The 22,753-nt window shown below is 43.6% G+C and overlaps 1 protein-coding gene across 1 annotated transcript in view; it reads left to right on the forward strand.

The window, feature by feature from the left end:
• LOC135212621 (breast cancer type 2 susceptibility protein-like) overlaps window positions 1-22,753 on the forward strand; it is a 256,947-nt gene that overhangs the window by 51,042 nt on the left and 183,152 nt on the right. Inside the window, exon 4 of the mRNA XM_064246206.1 lies at window positions 21,506-21,633. Within this exon, the coding sequence (XP_064102276.1) occupies window positions 21,506-21,633 (128 nt within the window). The remainder of the gene's footprint in view (window positions 1-21,505; window positions 21,634-22,753) is intronic.

A 22,753-nucleotide genomic window follows, 5' to 3' on the forward strand; every position in this document is an offset into this window, starting at 1 on the left:
TCAGGCTTACGAAAGCATAGCTTATTGAGTACCTGCTCAGAAGTAGATGGATGAGTCGGATGGGAAACATTCTCTTTGGGGCAGAACTTGTTTCCCTGAATGGACTATACTACGTATATAAAGCTTTTTCCTACTAAGAACGGAATTAACATGTGAAAGGATGTCGGGTACCATAAAGGCACAGGTGTTCTGGTCACTAAACATAAAAAAGAATTAGAAGAAAGCGCCAGTCTGGCGCAAGGCGCCAGAAGTGCCAACCTGGCGCAATGCTCCCGAAAAGCGCCAGCCTGGCGCAAAATTTGCGCCAGAAGCGCCAGCCTGGCCGCAAATTTGCGCCAGAAGCGCCAGCCTGGCGCAGTGAGCCAAGAGCACCATCCAAGATTTTCTCGTTTTAGCGAGTTATTAACCTAAGAGTCCAGTAGCCTCTCGGACACCAAGCTCGGTAACGGCAAGATTCGTTCCTGATTTCGTTACCCATTTAATCACTTAGGCCAATTCCACGACTCTCTCATATCGCAAAGAGCATCGAGAATCTCTTTTTTCGCTCCTATTCGCGTTAACAAAGAGATCCTTCTCGATCGACGATAATAACTGTTAACATGTTTAACATTTATTGGAAAGAGTTGTTGAGAAAACCTGCGGAAAGTCTTCTTCATAGATCTCTCAGTAAGTAGAAGACGAAAAACAGGCTTACCTATAGACTGCTTCCTTTTCCTACTTCTCCCCCGATTGAAGATGACGTGGGAAAAGCTTCAAGGAAGATATCTTGGCAGTACAAGAGCAACTGGCCTCTTTGGTGGGAGTGTTAGCGCCTCGTAGGAAAGGACGTTGCTCTTCCAATCAAGAAGTCTCGTCCTCTCTCCCCTGCGAAGCGAGAGGCGTCATGCAGACGTGAAGCTTCCAAACTTATCGCAGAGGCTTCGGTTTCGAGAGCGAGATCGGGAGAATCTTACGGAAGACACGTAACGCCAGAGAGAACGTGAGACGTCGTCAAGACATGAAACGTCATTTAAAGCTGCTTTTAGACGCGAGGCTCCAACCAAAATTTTGGCGCCAGTTAGGACTTATTTTGAGAGCGAAGCGTCTTCCAGGCGCGAGGCATCATCTAGAAGTCAGCAGCCACACAAGCGGGAGGCGTCAGCCAGGACGCTTGGCGAACTAGAAGCGTCATCCAAGCGGGAAGCGTCATCCATTTATGGAGAGAAGCCTGGGCTGTTGGCGCCTTCCAGGACTATTATAGCGGGGAAGAGGAAGGAATATCATTCCCTTAGCCCCTCTCCTATTAGGAGTTTGTCTCCTCCAGAGGAAAGACGTACTGAATTAGCAGCGAGACTCATCTAGACCCCGAGTTAGAAGTAAACCTCGGAGGAGGAGTATCAAGGAAGAGAAGGACTGTCGAACTATAAAGTATTGACAGCCTTGCTTCTAGAGGAGTATGGAGACGACTTGACTCTGCCTCTCCTCCTTCTCCGCGCTCTCTTTTCTCGAGTGCAAAGACGAAGAAATCTTCGTCTTTTCTTAGAATGAAGCCCGCCATTTCGATGAAAGAGGGCTCTTCAGTCTTTAGACTCTTGGATGAAGTCGAAGAAGGAGTTAGTTAGAACGGTCTTCTGCATGCCTCCAGCGAGACTAGCTGGTAAAAGAGGCATTTAGTATCAGACGGGAGAGAATATGGTATTTCTCTTCCGTCTACGTCAGAAGCGGGACTTGTTTTCGACCTTAGTTGACGCTTCACATAGACAAGGTTTGAACTCTGCCCGTATAACTTGGGGCATTTCAGAACTGGACCATCTCCTCAAGGGACTCTTTCATGTATTTGGAAGTTTTTTCAACTTCTTAGATTTGGTCCTTGTTGGGGTGATGTCCAAGAAAGCCCACCCCCTGATTCTGAAGGACTCGAACCAGAAGTCCTTCTGTGTATTTTGTCTTGTATAGACAAAGCGGTTCAGGATGGCTCGGTTGAGATCTCCTCTTTGTTTGGAGCAGGTCTTCTTAAAAAGAGGACAGTATATAGTGCCTTTTTAACCAAAGCGGTCTCCCACGCTCAGAGGGCAGCGCTTCTGTACTCGCCTTTGTCTGACTTTTTGTTCCCTTCTCAGTTAGTGAAGGACATTTCTCGTTCATTAACTGAGAAGGCGACTCAAGACCTTCTGACGCAGTCAGCAAGGAAGAAGAAACCTGCAGACAGCCCCAAGAACACTGTCATTGTCTGATGAGGAGAAAGACCGGGCCTACAACCTGACACAGATGCGCTAGATGCGAACATATAGGACAGATAAGAGTGTCCAATGTGGACATTGCCAGACATCCTCGAGACTTTACCAAGCTCGAAGCTCTGGCAAGGTGGGGTTGGGGAGGAGCCAACCAGGCGCGAGGCGCCAGGCAGGAGCGAGGCGCCAGGCAGGCGCGAGGGCCAGCCAGCCGCGAAGCTCCAGGCAGGCGCAAGGCGCCACTCCAACCGTGGAGCTAGACGGCCATCCACAAGGCGCCAGGCGGCCAGCAGCGGCAAAGCTCCAGGCAGCGCAAAGGCGCGAGGGCGCCAGGCAGGCAAAGCGCCAGCCAGCCGGCGAGGCGCCAGCCAAGGCTCGAGCAGCCACCAGGGCCGCAAGCCAGGCTCTAGGCGCGAATCTCCAGCTAAGACGCGAGGCGTCAACCAGATGCGAGGCGCCAGTCAAGCGAAAGGTACCAGACAAGCGCTAGGCGCCAACCAAGAGCGAAGCACCAGCCAGGCGCGAGGTTCCTGCCAGGCTTCAGGCTTCAGGCTTCAGTCGGGAGAGATCCATTTCAAGAAAGCCCTGGTCTTCTTTGAAACATGGAGATCTCCTAAGCACTTCATTAGTGACTTGATTCCTTCAAACAGCTGAGAATTAAAAGCGCAGGAAGTGCGCGCTTTTGCAAATTCTTGTTCTTTACATAACAATATGTCATATAAGACATATTAGCTGTGTTGTACGGTAGAGGCAACTCTGTGTTGACTTCTCATTACACAAAGGATGTCAAGTTAACCTACGAGAGATCCTTCTCTTTTGGTTTATACGTTACTGGGATAAGGAGCCGACACTGATCCTTAACTTTGAGTTAAAGTTTTTTAACTTAGTGAAATTATTGGGGTTTTTGAAAGGAGTGTGGGGATAACTCTTTCCAATTTGAGCGCGCACCCTTGTGTTAGGATCAGGTGATCGGGATCGGGTTGTTGCGCTCCTTCATAAGGTGTATTGTCTATAAGTGGATCAGCACCCATTGACAAAGTCCTTTCAGGCTCTGCCGAGTAAGTGGATAAGACCCCTTCGGCAGACCCACAAGAACTCTTGGCCATAGATCACATATCTCGCCTAAAAGGTTTTCTTGGAGTTGATGCAGGACTACTTGGGTTCCCCCCAAACACCCACGAAGTCTACCACCTATCAGGTAGAACCAAGGTTTTATTTATACCTACAACATATGTTGTTTACCTGTCTATTCCAGAAGTAGCTGTCTCTTACCCTCCACCGAAGGGTGCCAATCAGCTATGTATATATCTGACAGGTAAGTTGATTGTATGAAAATGATATTGTTATGATACAATAAAGTTTCATACATACTTACCTGGCAGATATATACAATTAGGGCCCACCCAGCCTCCCCGCAAGGAGACAGGTGGAAGAGAAAAAATATGATAGAAAACAGGAATGGTTCCTAATCCTGCCACCCAGGGCAGGACGGTAGATCACCTGACCTACCTGCAGCGTGTGCCGCGAAATTTGAATTTCTGTCGGGGACGACGGAGTCTTAGCTATGTATATATCTGCCAGGTAAATATGTATGAAACTTTTAATTGTATCATAACAATATCATTTTAATCAAAACTACTGTGCTTGAAAGAACATATTTTACTGTTGGTTTCACGCCAATATAAGATAAATAACGTAAAGTTCGTATTACGATTATATAAAGGATTACGTATTGCGAACGGAATCACGTAATTTTTTACGCAATAAACATGCTGCCAACGTAATCTGTTAACGAAAAAAATAGTAGTTCACATTCACAACAGACATATTCAATAAATATTTCCACCTAAAAACACGCTGTATATGGAAAATAACTTTGTCTCATATAAGTCAAGTATATAGATATTCGTTTATACTAACTAGAAGCAAGAGCATTCGCTCAGAATTGCGTTATGGTGAAACAGACTCGTATTCATCAGCTGATTTCAAACCACAACATTGGCCGCTCCGCGGAATACGTGCTTAAGTTTGCCGTAGTATTTTAAAATACAATAATATGAGAATACATACAATATTCTTGGATACAGTGAAATAATGTATAACTTTTTAAAGGATTTATGGAAAAGATGCATAATTAATAAAATAACACAATGCATTTTTCGGAACTGGCGGACAAGAACGAACATGAAAAACCATCCCCTGACAACGTGGAGCATAGTTACAAAGGCTGCCTTAATTTGTATCTTATTTCTGTACAAAAATGAAAATTACCTTTACGCAATATATTTTCATACACATTTTAAACATAAAAGCATAAACATTTGAAAAATCGACACATCGATCGCTAAATTTGCACATTTTTTTTTTAACTCAATATTTTGGCGGAAGAGCGGCAGACGCGGCATACAAGAACGAACTTGAAAAAAGCATCGTAGTCGATAACTTGAAGGGGAGTTTCAAAAGCTTCCTTTTTATCATATTTCTGCACAGAAATAAAAATACCCTATTCGTAATACATTTTCATACACATTTTAAAAATATGAGCATAAACATTTATAAAATCGACACATCGATCGCTAATTTGCACTTTTTTTTAAATCGATATTTTCGGAAGAGCGGCAGACGGCGGCATACAAGAACGAACTTGAAAAAAACATCGTAGTCGATAACTTGAAGGGGAGTTTCAAAAGCTGCCTTTGTATCATATTTCTGTACAGAAATAAAAATGCCTTTCACGTAATACATTTTCATACACATTTTAAACATAAAAGCATAAACATTTATAAAATCGACACATCGATCGCTCATTTGCACTTTTTTTAAATTCTATATTTTCGGAAGAGCGGCAGGCTACGCTTACAAGAAAGAACCTGAAAAAACATCGTATTTGATAACGTGAAGGGCAGTTTCAAAAGCTGCCTTTGTATCATATTTCTGTACAGAAATAAAAATGTGCCTTTCACGTAATACATTTTTCATACCACATTTTAAACAAAAGCATGAACATTTATGAATCGACACATCCATAGCTAAATTTGCACTTATGTAACTCGATATTTTTGGCATAGAACAGCGTCAGAGGCATATATTTTACCCTAATACCTACATAATAACTTTCCATAAAACTTTGCTTAAATTTTATAATTTGCATAAACCTTTATGGTCTGAACGGCATTTCTATATCATATGTGAACTCGTTAGACAACGGCGCTAGCCGGCGCTGTTAACTGAAATTTGTGCCGTAAAGATCCCTTTAAAATGCCTATTTTTTTAATGATTATTTTTGACGACCGCCGTTTAAAAAACCGCCGTTGAGTGATTGCGCCGTTAACCGCGGGCCGCCTGTATATCAGTCTCTCTCTGGAGTTTAGATGTGGGTCTAAACTATCTGAATTTACTGTAAAACCTTTTATTTAGCAGTAGTTAATAAGTAAATTTATTGTCAGCACCCTTCTGTAAGCTGGTGTAAAGAGAATGCTATTGTAGCTTTCTGCCTTAGAGCTGAGGGTGATGTTAAGGCTATGCTTCACAGTTCCCTGTAAAGAATTCCAATGTAACCCCTTTGGGGGGGAAAAGAGGAAACTTGTCTATCCTGTTGGGCATTGAATTTAAAGGTTAAACCTAGAACATTTTTATCATCCGTTTAGAAACCTTGAACATCTTTGTCAAAGGTAAATGCTGGAAGAGGCAGAGACATGGTTGTAGAAAACCTAGAATGTATTTGTGAAGGTTAAGCCTGGAAGAGGCAAAGTTAACCTTTTGTGTTGTGATTTTTAGAAACTTTGTCAAGGAACACAAGGTCTTCTGTGACATAATGGATAGGCTAGTGCATGAGAACTAGCTCCATATCTTCTACCTTTATTGAAGTTAAACATTCTATGTGAGCTGCAGTTGCAACTTCATTTAGTATTAAGTCAATTTGTTGCTCCAGAATAGGATGGATGTGTCACAGTAGAAGTACAATTCAGTGTTTGCCCGATCACTACCTTAAGTACAGGTAGTGACCGACTTACGACCGGCAATTGGTTTTCTGCAAAACAAGTCGTAACTCGATTTGGACGCATGTCGAGTCTGCTAAATTACCGTAGAGTTTATCGTACATATACATATTGTGTAATGATATTGACATCATCTGAAAAGTCATATTTTTACAACATTTTTCTTAGATTATTACTTATATTATCATATTTAAGTCATAACTCATTATTATTTAACATTCATTATCATTAAAACCATTGTATTACCATTCTTAGTGCATATTCTTACTGTCATATATGTATTACGATAGTACTTTACGATACCCTTTCACAAGTTCATATACGTATGTAAAAATTCAACCCCTTCTTTAGCTAGTTTATTTTGCTGTCTTTTTCTTTAGAATGTGTATTATATTTCCTAGTTATGATTTCTTTACATTTTTGTAGCATGTGTAACATCTCACACATATGTATAAAAATATAAAAATAATCATAACTAGGAAATACAAAGAAGTCTAAAGAAAACAAACATAGCAAAATAAATTAACTAAAGAAAAGGTTGAACCTACAAACGTAGCAATATGAAACAGGTGTGTGTGTGGAGAACGGTACGTCTGACGACTTTGACAAACGTTAACAGTAAGGCGTAGTAATGACGTGTACATTACTACGCCTTACTGTTAACGTTTGTCAAAGTCGTCAGACGAACCCATTCTCCACACATCACACTGTTTCATATTGCTACGTTTGTAGGTTCAACCTTTTCTTTAGTTTCATTGTACGTATTTCCTAGTTTATGATTATTTTTATACCATTTATATCGTCTCTCTACACGACATTACTACTCCTTGCTGTTACATTCGCCAAACGTTTGTTCCAAACTGTTTCTCCTCGCATCATTACAGTTTCATAATGCTTCGGTTGTCACGTTCATATAAAAATTCATCCTTTTTTTTTAGTTAATTTACTTACGTATTTCCTAGTTATGATTTCTTGGAATTTTTTTTATACCATTTGTAACATCTCTCTATGTACTGTTACATTCGGCAAACGTTTGTCCAAACTGTTTCTCCTCGCATCATACTGTTTCATAATGCTTCGGTTGTCACGTTCATATAAAAATTCATCCTTTTTTTTTTTTTTTTAGTTAATTTACTTATTGTATTTCCTAGTTATGATAGAGAGAGAGAGAGAGAGAGAGAGAGAGAGAGAGAGAGAGAGAGAGAGAGAGAGAGACTTCGTTTGTCATGCTCATATAAAAATTCATCCTTTTTATAGTTATGATTTCTTGGAATTTTTATACCATTTGTAACGTCTGTAACGTCTCTCTACGTACACGAAATTGCATCTTATGTATTGTTACGTTTGTTAAGTTCATAGCAAACCCGTTTCTCTATGCATCATACTGTTTCCTGTTGTTACTTTTGTCAGGTTTTAATTTAAACACTGGATGCTACAGTACAATTTGTTTAATGTTGAAAAATACAAAATACAGGTGCAAAAAATAGAAAACATTCAAAATACAATTGAAAACTAGTATGTAGTACAGGAAAATATAATAAAATTAAAGACTTCTGGCATCGCTGGTGCTTGACTGGAGGTCGTTGACTTTCATCAGCTGAAGCGACGGTCGGGGTGACGGGAGGAGTTGTTCGTTTCACAAACATGGTGAGTTTCGTCTGGATTGTTTGTTTCTTTTTCTCCTCGTAAATTTCACTATACGGACGAAACAAATCGTGTGCCATCCATTCAATCTTTGCAAACCTTTCATAATTTGGGTCCATTTCTTCGAAATGTGCAAGGAGTTTATTTAGTTGAGCTAATCCTTCTGATAATCCCTTGGCGGTAAATTTCCTTTCTGGCAACTCTTCATCCTCCACTTCTCTTCTTTCTTCCTCCGCCACTCGTTCTTCTTCCAATTCAATCAGCTCTTCATTTGTAAGTTCTTCGGAAGCGTGGTCTAGCAAATCCTCAATATCTTCTATTTCACAATCCAAGGAAAGCTCTTTTGACAGTTTCACTATTTTTCCCCGTATCACATCAAGTTCTTGTTCACTGTCAAATCCATCAAAAATCATTCACATAACGTTTAACGCACTTCTTCCATATGCCATTCATACACTTCGCCGTCACAGTCTCCCAGGCAGAAGACACATTCTTGATAGCATGCAGAATATTGTAGCGTTTCCAAAATTCTCGTAGGGATAGTTTCGGGTCGGCATCTAGAGCAGCTATGGCTTGCGCAAAGGTGATTCTTAAATAGTTTGCCTTAAATGTTGCAATCGAACCTTGGTCCATAGGTTGAAGAATTGGAGTGTGTTTGGTTGGTCAAAAAAACCACTTTCACATCAGATTCAGATCAGCTAAGTGAGGTGGATGTCCAGGCGCATTATCGAGCAGCAGTAAAATATTGAAAGGAATTCCTTTCTCTAGGCAGTATTCACGCACTTGAGGAATGAAACAGTTGACAAACCAGTCTTCAAAAAGTGTCTGCGTCATCCATGCCTTACGGTTAGAGCGAAAGTAGACAGGCAAAGTGTACTTGCTTACATTCTTGAACGCTCGTGGGTTTTTCTGAATGATAAATTAAAAAGGGTTTCAGCTTGAACCCCGCGACATTCCCACCAAGCAGTAGAGTCAGCCTATCCTTAAAAGCTTTAAATCCTGGCGTGCTACTGGCTTCCTTATGGATGTAAGTGCGTTCTGGCATTCGTTTCCAGAACAAACCGTTTCATCAACATTAATATTTGTTCTGGAAGATATTCCTCCATCCGTAATCATTTCATCGAGACTGTCAACAAAACTTGCTAGCTCCTTCCTCATCCGCACTCGCTGCTTCTCCAGTCACTCGAACACTATGCAGCTGGAATCGTTTTTTGAACCTCTTGAACCAGCCAACGCTTGCCAAAAATTCTTGCTTATACTCTACTCCAGCACGTTCCTTCAAAGTCTGAAACAGACTTCTCGCCTTCATCTGCACAGTAAAAAGGCTTAACGGTGTCCTTTTTTGGATTTGATCTTCCATCCAAACATGCAATAATTTTTCATTTCATGGATGGGCCAGTGCGTTGTTTCGTAATCACTGTCGATCGCATGGGTGCAGAACCTTTCACAGCATCACGAATCCTTTCCTTATCCTTAAGAATCGTGGACACAGTAAGAATGAGATAAACTTAATATCACGTGCGATCACATTCACTTTCTTCCCTTCTTCGAACTGCTTAATCACTGTCATTTTTGTGTCCAAGTCAATGGCCTTCCTTTCCTTCTTGGCATGTTGAGGAGTAGATAAACACAGTTTCCTCTTGGCAGACATTTCAAAAATGATCAAAATTAACACAAAGTTATTGAAAAATGAACACAGCAGAGCGAGAGATGCGTTCAGTACGGAGCTACAGGCAACACTGAGTGAGCGCGGGACCCGAGAGATGCACGGATGCCGCAGGAAAAAGTATCGTACGTTCGTATGCACGTTCTGCCGAAAAGGGTGAAAATAATAGTCGTAAAGTCGATCAGACGTAAGTTGCATAGGTCGTAAGTTGGTCATTACCTGTATACAGAATTGTGTTTGAAAATAGTAAAGCCCTTAATCCGCTACTAGTAGTGGGTAGTCTTTTCCTGAACCGAAAAAAGAGCAATTCTTTAGGCGTTTTTGTTTAAATCCCTGGTTTTAATATTTTGGGGAGCGTGAAGTTAAAAATTTTGTATAGGAGTGTACATTTATATTGTAAAGGTATTTTATTTTAAGTGACTGTTGTTTGATAGGGCTTTTGGACCCAGGCACAGGGGTCCCTCATACCGCTTGCGTTTCATGCTGGCTTAATCGAAGCAGTTTTCTCCATACGGCTGCTCTTTGCTGCATACATATGAGAGCCTTGCTCCCTGAACAGAATCCAACTTCTGGTGGTAGTAAAATCCACTAAGGATTCCAGTTCAGGTGAGAATGTTTTGGGTTTTGTACAAGGAACCTTTAGCTTGAATGGCTGAGCGGAATTTTGTCTAGCTGAACTACCCACCATCCTCTTCTTAATGTGGGAATCAGCTAAATTTAACAGTAGGTAAGATTCATCTCAAATATTATAAATTTTCCTAATATAATTTTTTATTTGGATACTTACCTACAGTTAAAGTAGACCCACCCAACCTCCCCACAACTTAGTGGGCTGTCAAGGAGAATTCTGACAAGAGCTAAAACATTCAAAACACACCTGGTGGAGAACAGGTAAACTAGACAGTCATCCGGGCAGCCATTCAATTTTTTGTTTGAATGCCAACTCGCCTAATTGGCGGGGAGATATAGCTAAATTTAACAGCAGGTAAGTATCCAAATAATAATTTTATTATGAAAAATCATATTTTTATGGAGACAAACTAAGTAACTACTAATAAATTATATTTTTCTGGAGACCAACTAAGTGCCTCAGAATTAAATAAATATTCATGTATATTCATGTCTGAAATAACCTGATGAGTAAAAATCCAAAGGACTACAGACATGAAAATTCATACTACCTTTAGTTTTGTCTGTGTATCCCCAAATAAATGAATAAAAAAATGAACAAATCTGTATATGTAATAGCAACACATACCCAGATTAATTCACCTACCATATACAGCATGTAGATTACTGACCATCATAATCATGTCATACAGTACCTGACTATAAATGCTACTCTTGTATGTGTACCAAACATATATATCTCATAATACCCCAGTGTGTTGTCGTCTTTCCCACTGTTATCCCTACACTAAGGGGTCAGTTGCCTGATGCGCCTTTCCTCACAACATCGGGCATGGTCTATTATCTGGCAAAAGGGGTTTTTACAGCTGCATGCCCTTGCTGTCATCAACCACAGTTATTGGAGGTGGGCCTTGCCTTTGACTAAAAATTCCACCTGCAAGGCAGCAGTTTCCACAGTTATTGGTAGTGGGCTTAGCATTTTACTAAAAAGTAAGACTGCAAGGCAGCAGTTTCCATAGTTATTGGAGGTGGGCCTAGCCTTTTACTAAAAAATTAAGACTGTAAGGCAGCAGCTGTCCGTTTAGTCGCCTTTTACGACATGCAGGACCTAAGGTGGCAGTATTCTTACACCCCTACCACAGGGTGTTATAATACCCCAGTGTGTGATCCACACTAAATGACTAGATGTAACAAGGAAATTATTTTATTAACCCTTAAATGCCGAAGCAGTATTTTAAAAATCGTCTCCTGTATGCCGGCGGCGTTCGAGAGTGAGCGCCAAAGTGGAAAAAATGTTTTTTTCAAAAAATCACAGCATGCTTAGTTTTCAAGATTAAGAGTTCATTTATGGCTCCTTTTTTTGTCATTGCCTGAATTTTAGTATGCAACCATCAGAAATGAAAAAAAATATCATTATCATATATAAATATTGGGATATATGACAGCGCGAAAAAAATTTCATATATAATTATAAAAATCGCGCTGTGATAAAAACGGTTAAAGCTAACGAGTTTATTTTTTTCGTTGTATTGTACACTAAATTGCGATCATTTTGGTAAAAAACACTTTGTAAAAAGATCAAGGCAACACAGAGAAAATATTATCACAAAATGATGCATGAATTCGTAACACGCAGACGTAAAAAAAAGTTGTTTTCAAAAATTCACCATGAATCGTAATATTTGTGCTAGAGGCTTCCGTTTGTTGCAAAATGAAGGTGATTGATTGAATATTACTAGACTGTAAGTGTTGTAGCTTACAATTGCAGTTTTCGACCATTTCGGTCGAGTTACAGTTGACTGAAGGACTAAGTTTTTTTTTCTGTTTATCGTTATTTATATGAAAATATGTCAAAACTGATAAAAGCTACAACCATGGGTTGTTTTTGTTGTTGTATTCTACATGAAATTGCACACATTTTCATATATAAAACTTTATGTAACGGCTAATTTAAAATGGTGCAAACATTACGACAATCAGACGAAAAAAATTATGATTTTTTCGGAAGAGTTACCGCGAGGACGTAAGGAAAAAGTTTATTTCATAAATTCACCATAAATCGAAATATTGTGTTAGAGACTTCCAATTTGTTGCAAAATAAAGGTAAATGATTGAATATTACTAGAATGTAATATTTTTAGCTTACATTGCGTTTTTTTTACATTCGGTCGAGTCAAAGTTGACCGCAAGGTTGAAATTTTGGCACGTATCGTTATTTATATGAAAATATTTCAAAACTGATAAAAGCTACAACCATGGGTTGTTTATTGTTGTATTTTACATGAAATTGCACACATTTTCATACATAAAACGTTATGTAACGGCTAATTTAAAATGGTGTAAACATTACGTCAATCGGATGAAAAAATGTCAGAATTTTTTCAGGAAGAAGTTACCTGCCGGGCGGACGTAAGTGAAATTTTTTTTTTTTTTGTTTTTTTTTTTTTTTCATAAATTCACCATAAATCAAAATATTGTGTTAGAGACTTCCAAATTGTGTAAAAATAAAGGTAAATGATTAAATATTGCTAGAATGTAAGAGTTTTAGCTTACAATTACGTTTTTTGACTATTTCGGTCAAGTCAAAGGTTGATATTTTGGCACTTTTCGTTATTTATAAGAAAATATTTCAAAACTGATAAAAGCTACAACCATGGGTTGTTTTTTGTTGTATTCTTCATGAAATTGCACACATTTTCATATATAAAACTTTATGTAACGGCTAATTTAAAATGGTGCAAACATTACGACAATCGAGCGAAAAAATTTATGTTGTTCCGATATGAAATACAAACCTTCGGTCCTTTAACAATAGGAAGGTACTTAGCGGCAGCTGAACCGGTCGTAAGCTTTCGAACAAGGGGGTTTGGTAGTTAACTACTTGTCCGGCAGTTAGCGGTACGCTTGACTGCGAGGCGAGGAGTCACTTTGCTTACGGCTGTGCTAGTGGATGGACGTGCTGCTCTTCATCTCTCTGCCCGCTTCTGTCGTATGCTTGGTTTGCTTCACTGCGTGAAGACTTTTTCGCTTTTTCTTTTACTTGTGTGTATTTGCAAGTATAAAAGTAAGTACGTGTCTGCTTTTGTTTTCATTTATTATGGAAATAGTGCAACAAGAGCCGGAGAAACCCCCTCGCCCCCCATCAACCGCAGACCATACCCGGGTATTGGGGGCCGTAAGTGTGGGGCTTTCCGCTCTTCTTTGGAGGTTGATCCTCATGATTTTTGTGCTCGGTATAGAGGGCGTGAATGCTGTCGCACTGAGACTTGTGATACATGTATTTTTTGGTCGGAGGGGCAGTGGGAGCGCTACGGGGGGAGGAAGAAGCCGCGGAAGCTGGCTAAGGAGTCGGAGGAGGACTCCCGGCCACGCCTTTGGTTACCTATATGTCTTCCTCCTTACTCCCGCCCGTCTCGCTCCCTCGTATGGCTTCCTTACCCTTCGGGGGGAGGTTTTCTCTGCTTCCCTCTCCTCCCACTCGATCCAGTCAAGCTTAGAGGATGGGGCGAAGAAAATACCCCGACATCTAGTTGTACTCGGGGTCCTCCGTTGGTTCGGGCTGGGAGCTGTCCCTTCCCCGGGCGAGTGGGGACCCCCCACTAATCTACCCGACTTTTCCTTCCTCAGACTTGCTGACTACGGGCGACGATCTCAGTAGGGCCTGGTACTCGCTGGGGCTGCAAGGGACACCGACGGTCCAGGGGCTGCTTAGTCATCTGGCGAGAGGGGCCATGCCGGTAACGCACGGGCCAACCACCACGACGGTGTCCACGCTGGGCTACGCTGCTCCGCCTCACCTGGTATATGCAGCACGTAGCCACGGTGACCCAAACAGCCGCTGTGCAGGCTCCGCTGCCGGAGGTTTCCTTGCCCGCTGCTACGCCGCCACCTAGTTTTCCCACTCCTGCTGCAGCCCCGGACTTCCGGTGTCCCAAGAGCTCTCCGCTAGACCTACCTCCTGTGCAGAGGATGCTGCCGGTTCCTGCCCTGCCTCCTATTTCTGATTTTGTTGCCACTCCAGCCCTGGTACCAGTTCCTGCTGCCGTCGTTTCCTGCTGTGGTGTTGCTGCTCCCACCCCAGTTCCTTCCGGACAGGTGCAGTCGGCCCTGTTGCTTCGGCAACTGCCCCGGCTCCGTCCTGGATGGAAGACCTGACGGTGGTGCTGAGGAAGCAGAGGAAGAGGAAGAAGGTGTCGTCTTCATCTTCATCGTCTTCTTCGTCGTCGTCGCCTGCCGCTGCTTCCCCTTCAACTTCTAAGGCCGAAGAAGAAGAAGGCTGCCTCCTCCCCCCAAGAAGTCTCGTGCCGAGACTTCTAAGGGCCCGTCCCGCTCCGGTGGGATGGTTGGGACTTCCGTCGGTGCTCCTGTTCCTTCGGGGCCCGTCTCTCCTTCCGCAAGTAAGAAGATGGGGACAGGAGGAGGAGCGGCTAACACCGTCTCGGTGAGTGACCAGACAGCCAAGACCCAGGCATCCGAGTTCTCTCGGTGCCAGGATCCAGGCACAGGGCGGAAGACTGGCGGGAGTCGCTCGGGCAACCCTCACCAGACCAGCGATCGCTCTCGCGGCGGCGCGCTGGTACCCAGGGTTGACGTGACGGTCCCAGACCGCGTACGGGCTGAGGCGAGGAAGCGGTCCCCTCGTCGCCTGAACCAGCTTCGCCTGGTCCAACCAGCGTGACGTGTCGTGGAGGATTAGGCCTTGCTCCCACCGCGCGACCGGGACCGGGCGGAGAGGGGGACCAGCGCAGCTCTTTTGACGCTCGGGACTGTCGCCACTGTTCTCCAGCGCTCGATAGGCCTGCAGACTGATCGCCACCGCGGGTTGGCAATCGCCTGCAGCCCCCTCAGCGCTGGTGTGCGCGGGGAGCGTCAGTCTGCCTCTCCGATCCCTTCAACTTCCTCGGGCTTTACTGGAAGAGCGAGGCGATCAGGAGCGATCACAAGGGGCGCGCCCCTCGCGATCCCGCCACGACGCCCTACAAACCTGGCACGGTCCTTGGACCAACCAGATAGTATGCGCAAGTGGTAGGAGGAGACCAGGAGGGGTCTGTCGTGGTTCCTCCTGTGGAAGGAGGAGGTTCTCGGGAGGCATTCTTGTTTGAAGGGCTTGACGGTCCGTCTCCACAGGATGCAGTCACTCCCGAGATCCAGAGGTCATTCGCGGAGGTAATTGCACTGATCCGTCAGCACAACGACCTCGGAGAAGGATCGCCGCTTCCACCTACCGAACCCACATTGGGCTTGGAGGCGTTCTGGGGACCTAAGAAGGAACCCAGGATGGCGGTGGGTCTGCCGCGATCAGCCTTGGCTGACAGCATACTAGGCCAAGTGGGTGCTCTCGTCTCCGGATAGGAGGGTTCGCTTTGGTCCGGTAGGTCTGCTAAGCTCCTTCCTCCACCTCTACCGCGACGGAGGCGCTTTTACGTGCCTTCAGAGGACCCTCTGCCGCCCAAACAGGTTAACCCGGAGCTAGCCAGGCTAACTCCGGGGGTGTCTCTGCCGCAGCTCCTGTCGGAGAACCTCTGGTTCTCGCAGCAAGAGGCACTTGCCTTGGAGTCTACCGCAATGGCAGCATTCCAAGCAGTCTCATGGCTCGACCTGTGGTCCCTCACAGTGTCGAAAACCGCGGCCTCCTTAAGGAACATCACTCCTGAAGGTGACCCAGCTTTTGTGAGACTGGTGCCAGTCTGGGGGTAGGGCTATCACCTACCTGGCACACCAGACTCCAACCCTGTGGGCCAACCTGGTTCTCCGGCGTAGAGACGCTGTTCTCACCCGAGTGACCAGGGTGGCTGGGCGTGAGGTGGCTCTGGGTCTTCACAACGGACCGGTGCAGAGTTCCTCCTCTTTCTTCCCAGGAGAGATGGTGGACGCTGCGGTGGAAAGACGGCGCACTGACGACAGTGACCGTTTAGTACACCAGGCAATCTTGAAGGCATCTGGGCAGCCTCGAGCTACTGCGGCCAAGCCTAAGAGTTTGGTTAGCTCTTCCTCTGCGGCCAAGACGATCGCATCGTCGAAGCCCAAAGGAAACTCTCTGCCTTCAACTTCTTCCAAGGAGCGACCGTCACCAGCCCTCCTCCCAGCCCTCTTTCTCACGAGGGGGGCCGGGGAAGAAGTCAGAGAGAGGTGGGAAACGCTAGGGACGGCGTTCCCCCTCACCTGCTGCCGGAAGTGGGGGCGTGCCTGGTGAGCCATTGGGCAACATGGCAGCGCTATGGTGCAAAGGCCTGGATAGTAAACGTCCTTCGGGAGGGATATTTACTACCCTTCGAGTCTCGGCCACCCCTCACCTCCAACCTGGTCCATCTGCAAACCTACGTTCCTGGCTCGACCAAGGACGTGATGCTTCGGCAGGAAGTAGAAGCCATGCTGAGCAAACAAGCTGTGGAGATCATTCAGGATCAGTCGCCGGGCTTCTACAGCCGCCTCTCCTAGTGGAGAAGTCTTCGGGGGGCTGGCTGCATGGTGATGGATCTCTCTCCCTTGAACTGATTCGTTCGCCAGACTCGGTTCACGATGGAAACAGCACGTTCGGTGCTTGATTCCATCAGGGAGAACGACTTCATGCTTTCGGTGGATTTGAAGGACGCGTATTTCCAGATACCCGTCCATCAATCCCCTAGGAAGTACCTCAGCTTCATCCTCGATGGGATGGTGTACCAATTCAGGGCACTTTGTTTCGGTCTTTCAACCGCCCCACAGGTGTTCACGCGAGTGTTCACGCTGGTGTCTGCTTGGGCCCACTCGGTAGGGATACGTCTCTTGAGGTATCTTGACGATTGGTTTGTCCTGGCGAGCTCTCGCTCGCATTTGCTACAGTACAGAGATCGACTCCTCGAATTCTGCCGCGATCTGGGAATTGTTGTGAATTACGAGAAGTCAGAGCTTGAACCCAAGCAGAGGATGAAGTACCTGGGCATGCTGATCAACACGGCAGCAGGGCGAGTCTTCCCCGCAGATTTGCGGATCAGCAGGTTCAGGGAGGCAGTAAGACAGTTCTTGTCTCTACAGGAGCAACTGGCTCAGCAGTGGCAAAGTCGTTATCGCCACCTGTCGTCTCTCGAGAAGCTAGTCCCTCACGGGCGTCTTCACCTGCGGTCTCTTCAGTGGAGACTTAAGGAGTGGCTGGACGAACGAACCTCGTAAGAGGAGTCCCTCTCCTCCTCCTTCCTCCTCCTCCTCCTCCTCCTCCTCCTCCTCCTCCTCCTCCTCCTCCTCCTCCTCCTCCTCCTCCTCCAAATGTGTGGGACCATCGTGACAAGCACCTTCACATCAACGTCCTGGAGCTCAAGGCAGCGTTCCTCGCTCTCCAAGAGTTCCGGGACCGACTGGTGGGACACTCTTTGGTGTTGATGTGCGACAACACCACAGTAGTGGCATACGTCAACAAGCAGGGGGGGCCTAGTGTCCCTCCCGCTGCAGGTTCTGAAGGCAGGGGTTTGGGCCAACCGGACCACCTTCACTTCTGTTACCTTCGGTATATCACCTACAGGTCCTTGACACCTTTTCCTTGGGACCCGTGGTGGCTGCTCAACAAGTTGTGTAGTCTACCCAGCACCCGAGTGGACAGAACAGCATTGCATCCTTGTGTGACTGCATGTATGGACGAGTGAAAGAGAGTGTGACTGGTTTCTCTTCCTCCTTCATTCTTTTCCTCTACCTGTGGGCAGAGGGCCGCAGTCGTCACTACGCTGAACAGGAGGCCGATGCAGGTAAGCTACACTACCGAGCCCCCATTCTATCCATTTCAGTAGGGATAGAAGTGTTTATCCACCACTCCCCAACAAGGGGGGGAGTGGAAGCCAACAAGAGTCAAACCCATAACTTTACCTTGCCTCTTGAAGTAGGAACTAGTTCTTGCTTTTTGCTAATTATAAGAGGTACGCTTGCCTCCCTCTTATAATTTGGTCCAGAAGGTCTGACCACTGATCCTGCGGTGCACATCCCGATCAGCTGGGCAGAGGCTAGGATCCCTCCCTCTGCTCTTACTACCAGGGAGGGAATCCAAGGTAGGACGAACACCAGTCTGTTCATAAGACTCAGATTCCACCCACCAATAAGTGAGTCTTCCTATCGTTAAAGAACCAAAGGTTTGTATTTCATATCGAAACAAATAACAATTTGTCGAAAATTGTATTTTTCCTAACTGTACAGACCTGAGGTCCTTTACATATACTAGTCCCACCTCATGCCACCCCTCACTCTGAGTTTCCTGGGCCTCAGGCAAAGTGACTCCTCGCCTCGCAGTCGAGCGTAAGGCTAACTGTCGGACTAGTAGTTAACTACCGAACCCCCTTGTTCGAAAGCTTACGACCGGTTCAGCTGCCGCTAAGTACCTTCCTATTGTTAAAGGACCTCAGGTTTGTGTAGTTAGGAAAAATACAATTTTCGACAAATTGTTATATTTTTTCGGAAGAGTTACCGAGCAAACGTAAGGAAAAAGTTTTTTTCATAAATTCGCCATAAATCGAAATACAGTGGTCCCCCCATATTCGCGGGGGATGCGTACCAGACCCCCCCATGAATAGTTAGAACCCGCGAATGTTTGGAACCCCTATAAAAACGCTAAAAACAGCCTATTTTGTTAGTTAAAACTCAAGAAAAACCACTAAAAATTTTCATACTTGGTTTTTTTAATAGTTTTATCACAAAAAGTGCATTTTATGATGAAATTTTGATAAGAAAACCCCCGGAATTTGATATTTTCTCAGAAAAAAGTTACCTTGAATGAGCGAATTTTCCGCGAATAATGTGGGGAAACGTTCCCGAGAGAAATCCGCGAATGTGTGAGTCCACGAATACGGGGGCCCCACTGTATTGTGCTAGAGACTTCGAATTTGTTGCAAAATGAAGGTAAATGATTGAATATTACTAGAATATAAGAGTTTTAGCTTACAATTGCGTTTTTCGACCATTTCGGTAGAGTCAAAGTTGACCGAAGGTTGAAATTTTGGCACTTATTTATATGAAAAATATTTCAAAAACTGATAAAAGCTACAACCATGAGTTGTGTATTGTTGTATTCTACATGAAATGGCGCACATTTTCATATATAATACTCCATGTAACGGCTAATATAAAATGGTGGAAAAATTCTGTCAAAGTGACGAAATAATTTCTGAGATGTGTCGCTGATGCTTTTTAGTGCGAAAAGAAAGAAATTCGCGCTTGCGCGCCCGGGTAACAATTGTAAACAAAACAACGCCTTGATCTGTGAGCTCCCAGCATCCCCCAAGGCATGTGATTCAAAAGTTTTTGCCTAGTAGGCCTATAACTATTTTTCCGTGAATTTTTAAAAAAACTTTTATATCGACGTACCATACGTCCAATCGGCACCCAACAGACAATTTATATCAACGTTTAGTACGTCCAATCGGCATGAAATGGTTAAACTTTATTAAAAGTGTAAGTTCTCTGTCAAAGTTAAACTTGGATGGAGACTATTTCTTTACTGAAATTTGTTTATTGATTAGGTAGCCAGATGGAAGTCTTATGAGGCAGTTTATTGATAAAAAGTTGGCAGGTTAATATAAATTCCCTGCCATTCATACAAAAAGTAGCAGATCTACAATTGTGAGCAGATCACAGACTTAATTCTGAACAAACTTTGGATTCAGCTTTCATGTTTCTCAGACTTTTCCTGTCTTGTGGACCTCCTGTGAGTGTTTCCAGGATGGAGAAAGTTATCTCTCGGTCTCACTTTCAGAGGTAACACCAGAACCTCAGCTTTCATGCCTTGAGGTCGTTGAGTTGTCCCTTTTCAGGAGCGACTTTTTGGGCGAAACTGCTAAGAAAGGCCTTGAATTTCTCACTGCCACTATTCTGTGTGTAGTGGACTTCTTTTCTCCGTCACTCAAGGATTTTATAGGAATTTTTTCCTTTGTCAGTAATTAATGACTTTGTTCTGTTCTCTCATAACTTTAAAAGGGGGCCCCCATTGAAATTGTTTTGTGTCAAGTTAAAAGCTACATTTGAATGTGGTCAAGAGGTTTTTAGAGAGAGGTTCCTCAGTGGACTTTCAGCTCTCCTTGTAATTCATCTCCTTAAGTACCTTTTCAATTAACCATATGAGTCACTCAAGGAGACCTCCCAAAAGAACCTCAACCTTAGGTCATGTATCCCAGGCCTTGTGGCTACAATACACACAACTTAACCATCTACCTCATATTTCTCCCTTATCTACCTCATATTTCTCCCTTAGTTGTCATTTCCTTCATGCCTGTTCAGTTTGGAAATGAAAATGTCAGGCTTCTGTGTTTTGTAGAGCCATGAGGATTTATCTTGGGAAGATCAAGGTTTTTGTAGGAAAGAGTATTAGGTTTTCTAAAAGTTTGTATCCCTCTGTCTTAAACAAGTCATTTTAAGGACTTACGGCTTTTGATAAATGAAGATCATGGATCCTGAAATTTGGCTGTGTCAACCTCCCTGGGTTTTAAGTGGAAGAGAAGTTGATTCCATTATTAAATAGTCATCTCTGAGATCATCAGATAATTTTGTATGGTTCATATAGAGACCTAACATGGATGTCAAGACATTTGTCTATTGGTCTTCAGGTGACTGTAAGCCAAGTTATTACAATCTCCCAGTGGAAGGAAGGTGAGTCTAACTCGTTCATCCTTTTGATTTTGTTCATTTTCTCAGAAGAATGGATTAAGTGAATGGTTGAATTTATTGGTTGAACCAACTATACTTCATACAACACTTTTTCTGCTAGTTTCATGTTTAGATCCTTGAACATAATTTATATTCTGGATATCTGTATCTTTGCTACCCAATCATTCCAACTTTTTTTTTCAAGTAAGTGAGAGCTGAATGTGCCCCAGAGTTTTCATTATAGAATAAATTTTGTAATTCATTCATTCCATGTACACAGAGCTTCCATGTTCTTAGATACCACACCAGTGATTTACAGGCTCTAAAACTACAGCATGTTAATTGTCGATGGGTAACAAGATTCTTTCCACTTAAATGGCAACTCAAGCTACCATAATGTGAAACAGGTGAAATGTTTTCTGGTGGAGTCAGCTACACACTCATTATCCCAATTAAGATGCCTGCCTGCTGATTACATGTCTCTTACAGTAGGCTCAGAAGTTGTATGACCATTTCCTTTGGGTTGAAGATTTTGGAGCCTAGATGTTCAGATGGTCTCGGTTGATTCTTCATGTATAGCCCCTCTGAAAGTAGCTGGAACACATAGAATTCCTGAAATTGATGGATTTCTATTAAATTAATGTTATTTAAATGTTGTTTTTCCATATAATATAGTTGCTAAAATCTATTACTTTTTTTCTCTTTATTTCATGAAAATAAACCTGTATTATGTGTAATGTACTTACTGTATTCCTTTTTAGATACGAGTAATGGATACCAATGGGTCCTGTGCAATACTCTCAGTATGGCGACCATCTGAAGACCTTCAGCAATCACTGTTGGAAGGGAAAATCTTCCGCATCTTTTATGTTGTGGCTGCTGGTTATAGGTAATGTGCAATTCATTTCATAATTTTTATGCAAAGCTTTCATATTTGTACCCAATATATACACATGAATACATACATACAACACAAGAGTGTAGGGTTAAAAGGAAAATGTTACAAATGTGCAATGTCTTCGCCTTTGAAGGGATTCGCATGGTAAACTATGTACAGTGGAATGCATACAAAATTATAAAAAAAATAAACTTATAAACAATAACTAATATTCAAGGGTAATGCAACAATTTTAGCATATAATGCTATTACCTTTTGAAAGGTCATCAGGTGAGGCACAGCTGTCTTGAATTTATCTTCAATCTCCTTAGAATATCTAGTGCAGAATGGGGTAAAATTCTATAGTCTGGGTTTAAGGGTGCCGGCAGGCTAATGCCATTTTTTAAGGACAGGACTTTGACATTCATACCACTTAATAAGGTGACTTGGGACATCTCCAAACTGCGTATGATTTTTGCCACTGACCGGTTTTGTGACGCCAGTGTGATTTATCCCGAAAATATCCATTGTTCCGATACGTAATACAAACCATCGGCCCTTTTACAATAGGAAGGTAACTAGCGGCAGCTGGAATGGTCGTAAGCTTCGAACAAGGGAGTTCGGTAGTTAACTGCTTGTGCGACAGTGCGCGCGCAGCGCGACTGGGAGGGGAAGAATCACTTTTGCTTTCAGCCGTGTGTGTGGAGGACGTGTTCATCATCGCTCTCTGCCCACTTCATCGTCGTATGCTTTGGTTTTGTTGTGAAATATTCTTCAACTTGGTTTGTCAGTGTTTGAAAGTGAAATTGTAAGTACGTACTGTCTTTTTCATTTTTTTATTTACATTGATTAATGGATCATCGGACAATGGAGCTATCCCCTCGCCCCCCCATCAACCGTAGAATGTGCCCGGGGGTGGAGGGCCGCAAGTGTCGGGTCTCCCGCTCCTTTCCGGAAATTGATCTGCATGCCCTTTGCGCTCGGTGCCGAGGGCATGAATGCTTTCGGACCGAGCCGTGCAATATATGTGTTAATTGGTCGGAGGTGCAGTGGGTGCTGTACGAGGGTAGGAAGAAGCGTAGACCTGCCAAGGAGTCGTCGGAAAGCTCTCCAGCGACTCCTTTGGTTACGA

The sequence above is a fragment of the Macrobrachium nipponense genome, chromosome 41 (genome assembly GCF_015104395.2).
Source record: "Macrobrachium nipponense isolate FS-2020 chromosome 41, ASM1510439v2, whole genome shotgun sequence".
Classification (NCBI taxonomy): Eukaryota; Metazoa; Arthropoda; class Malacostraca; order Decapoda; family Palaemonidae; genus Macrobrachium; species Macrobrachium nipponense.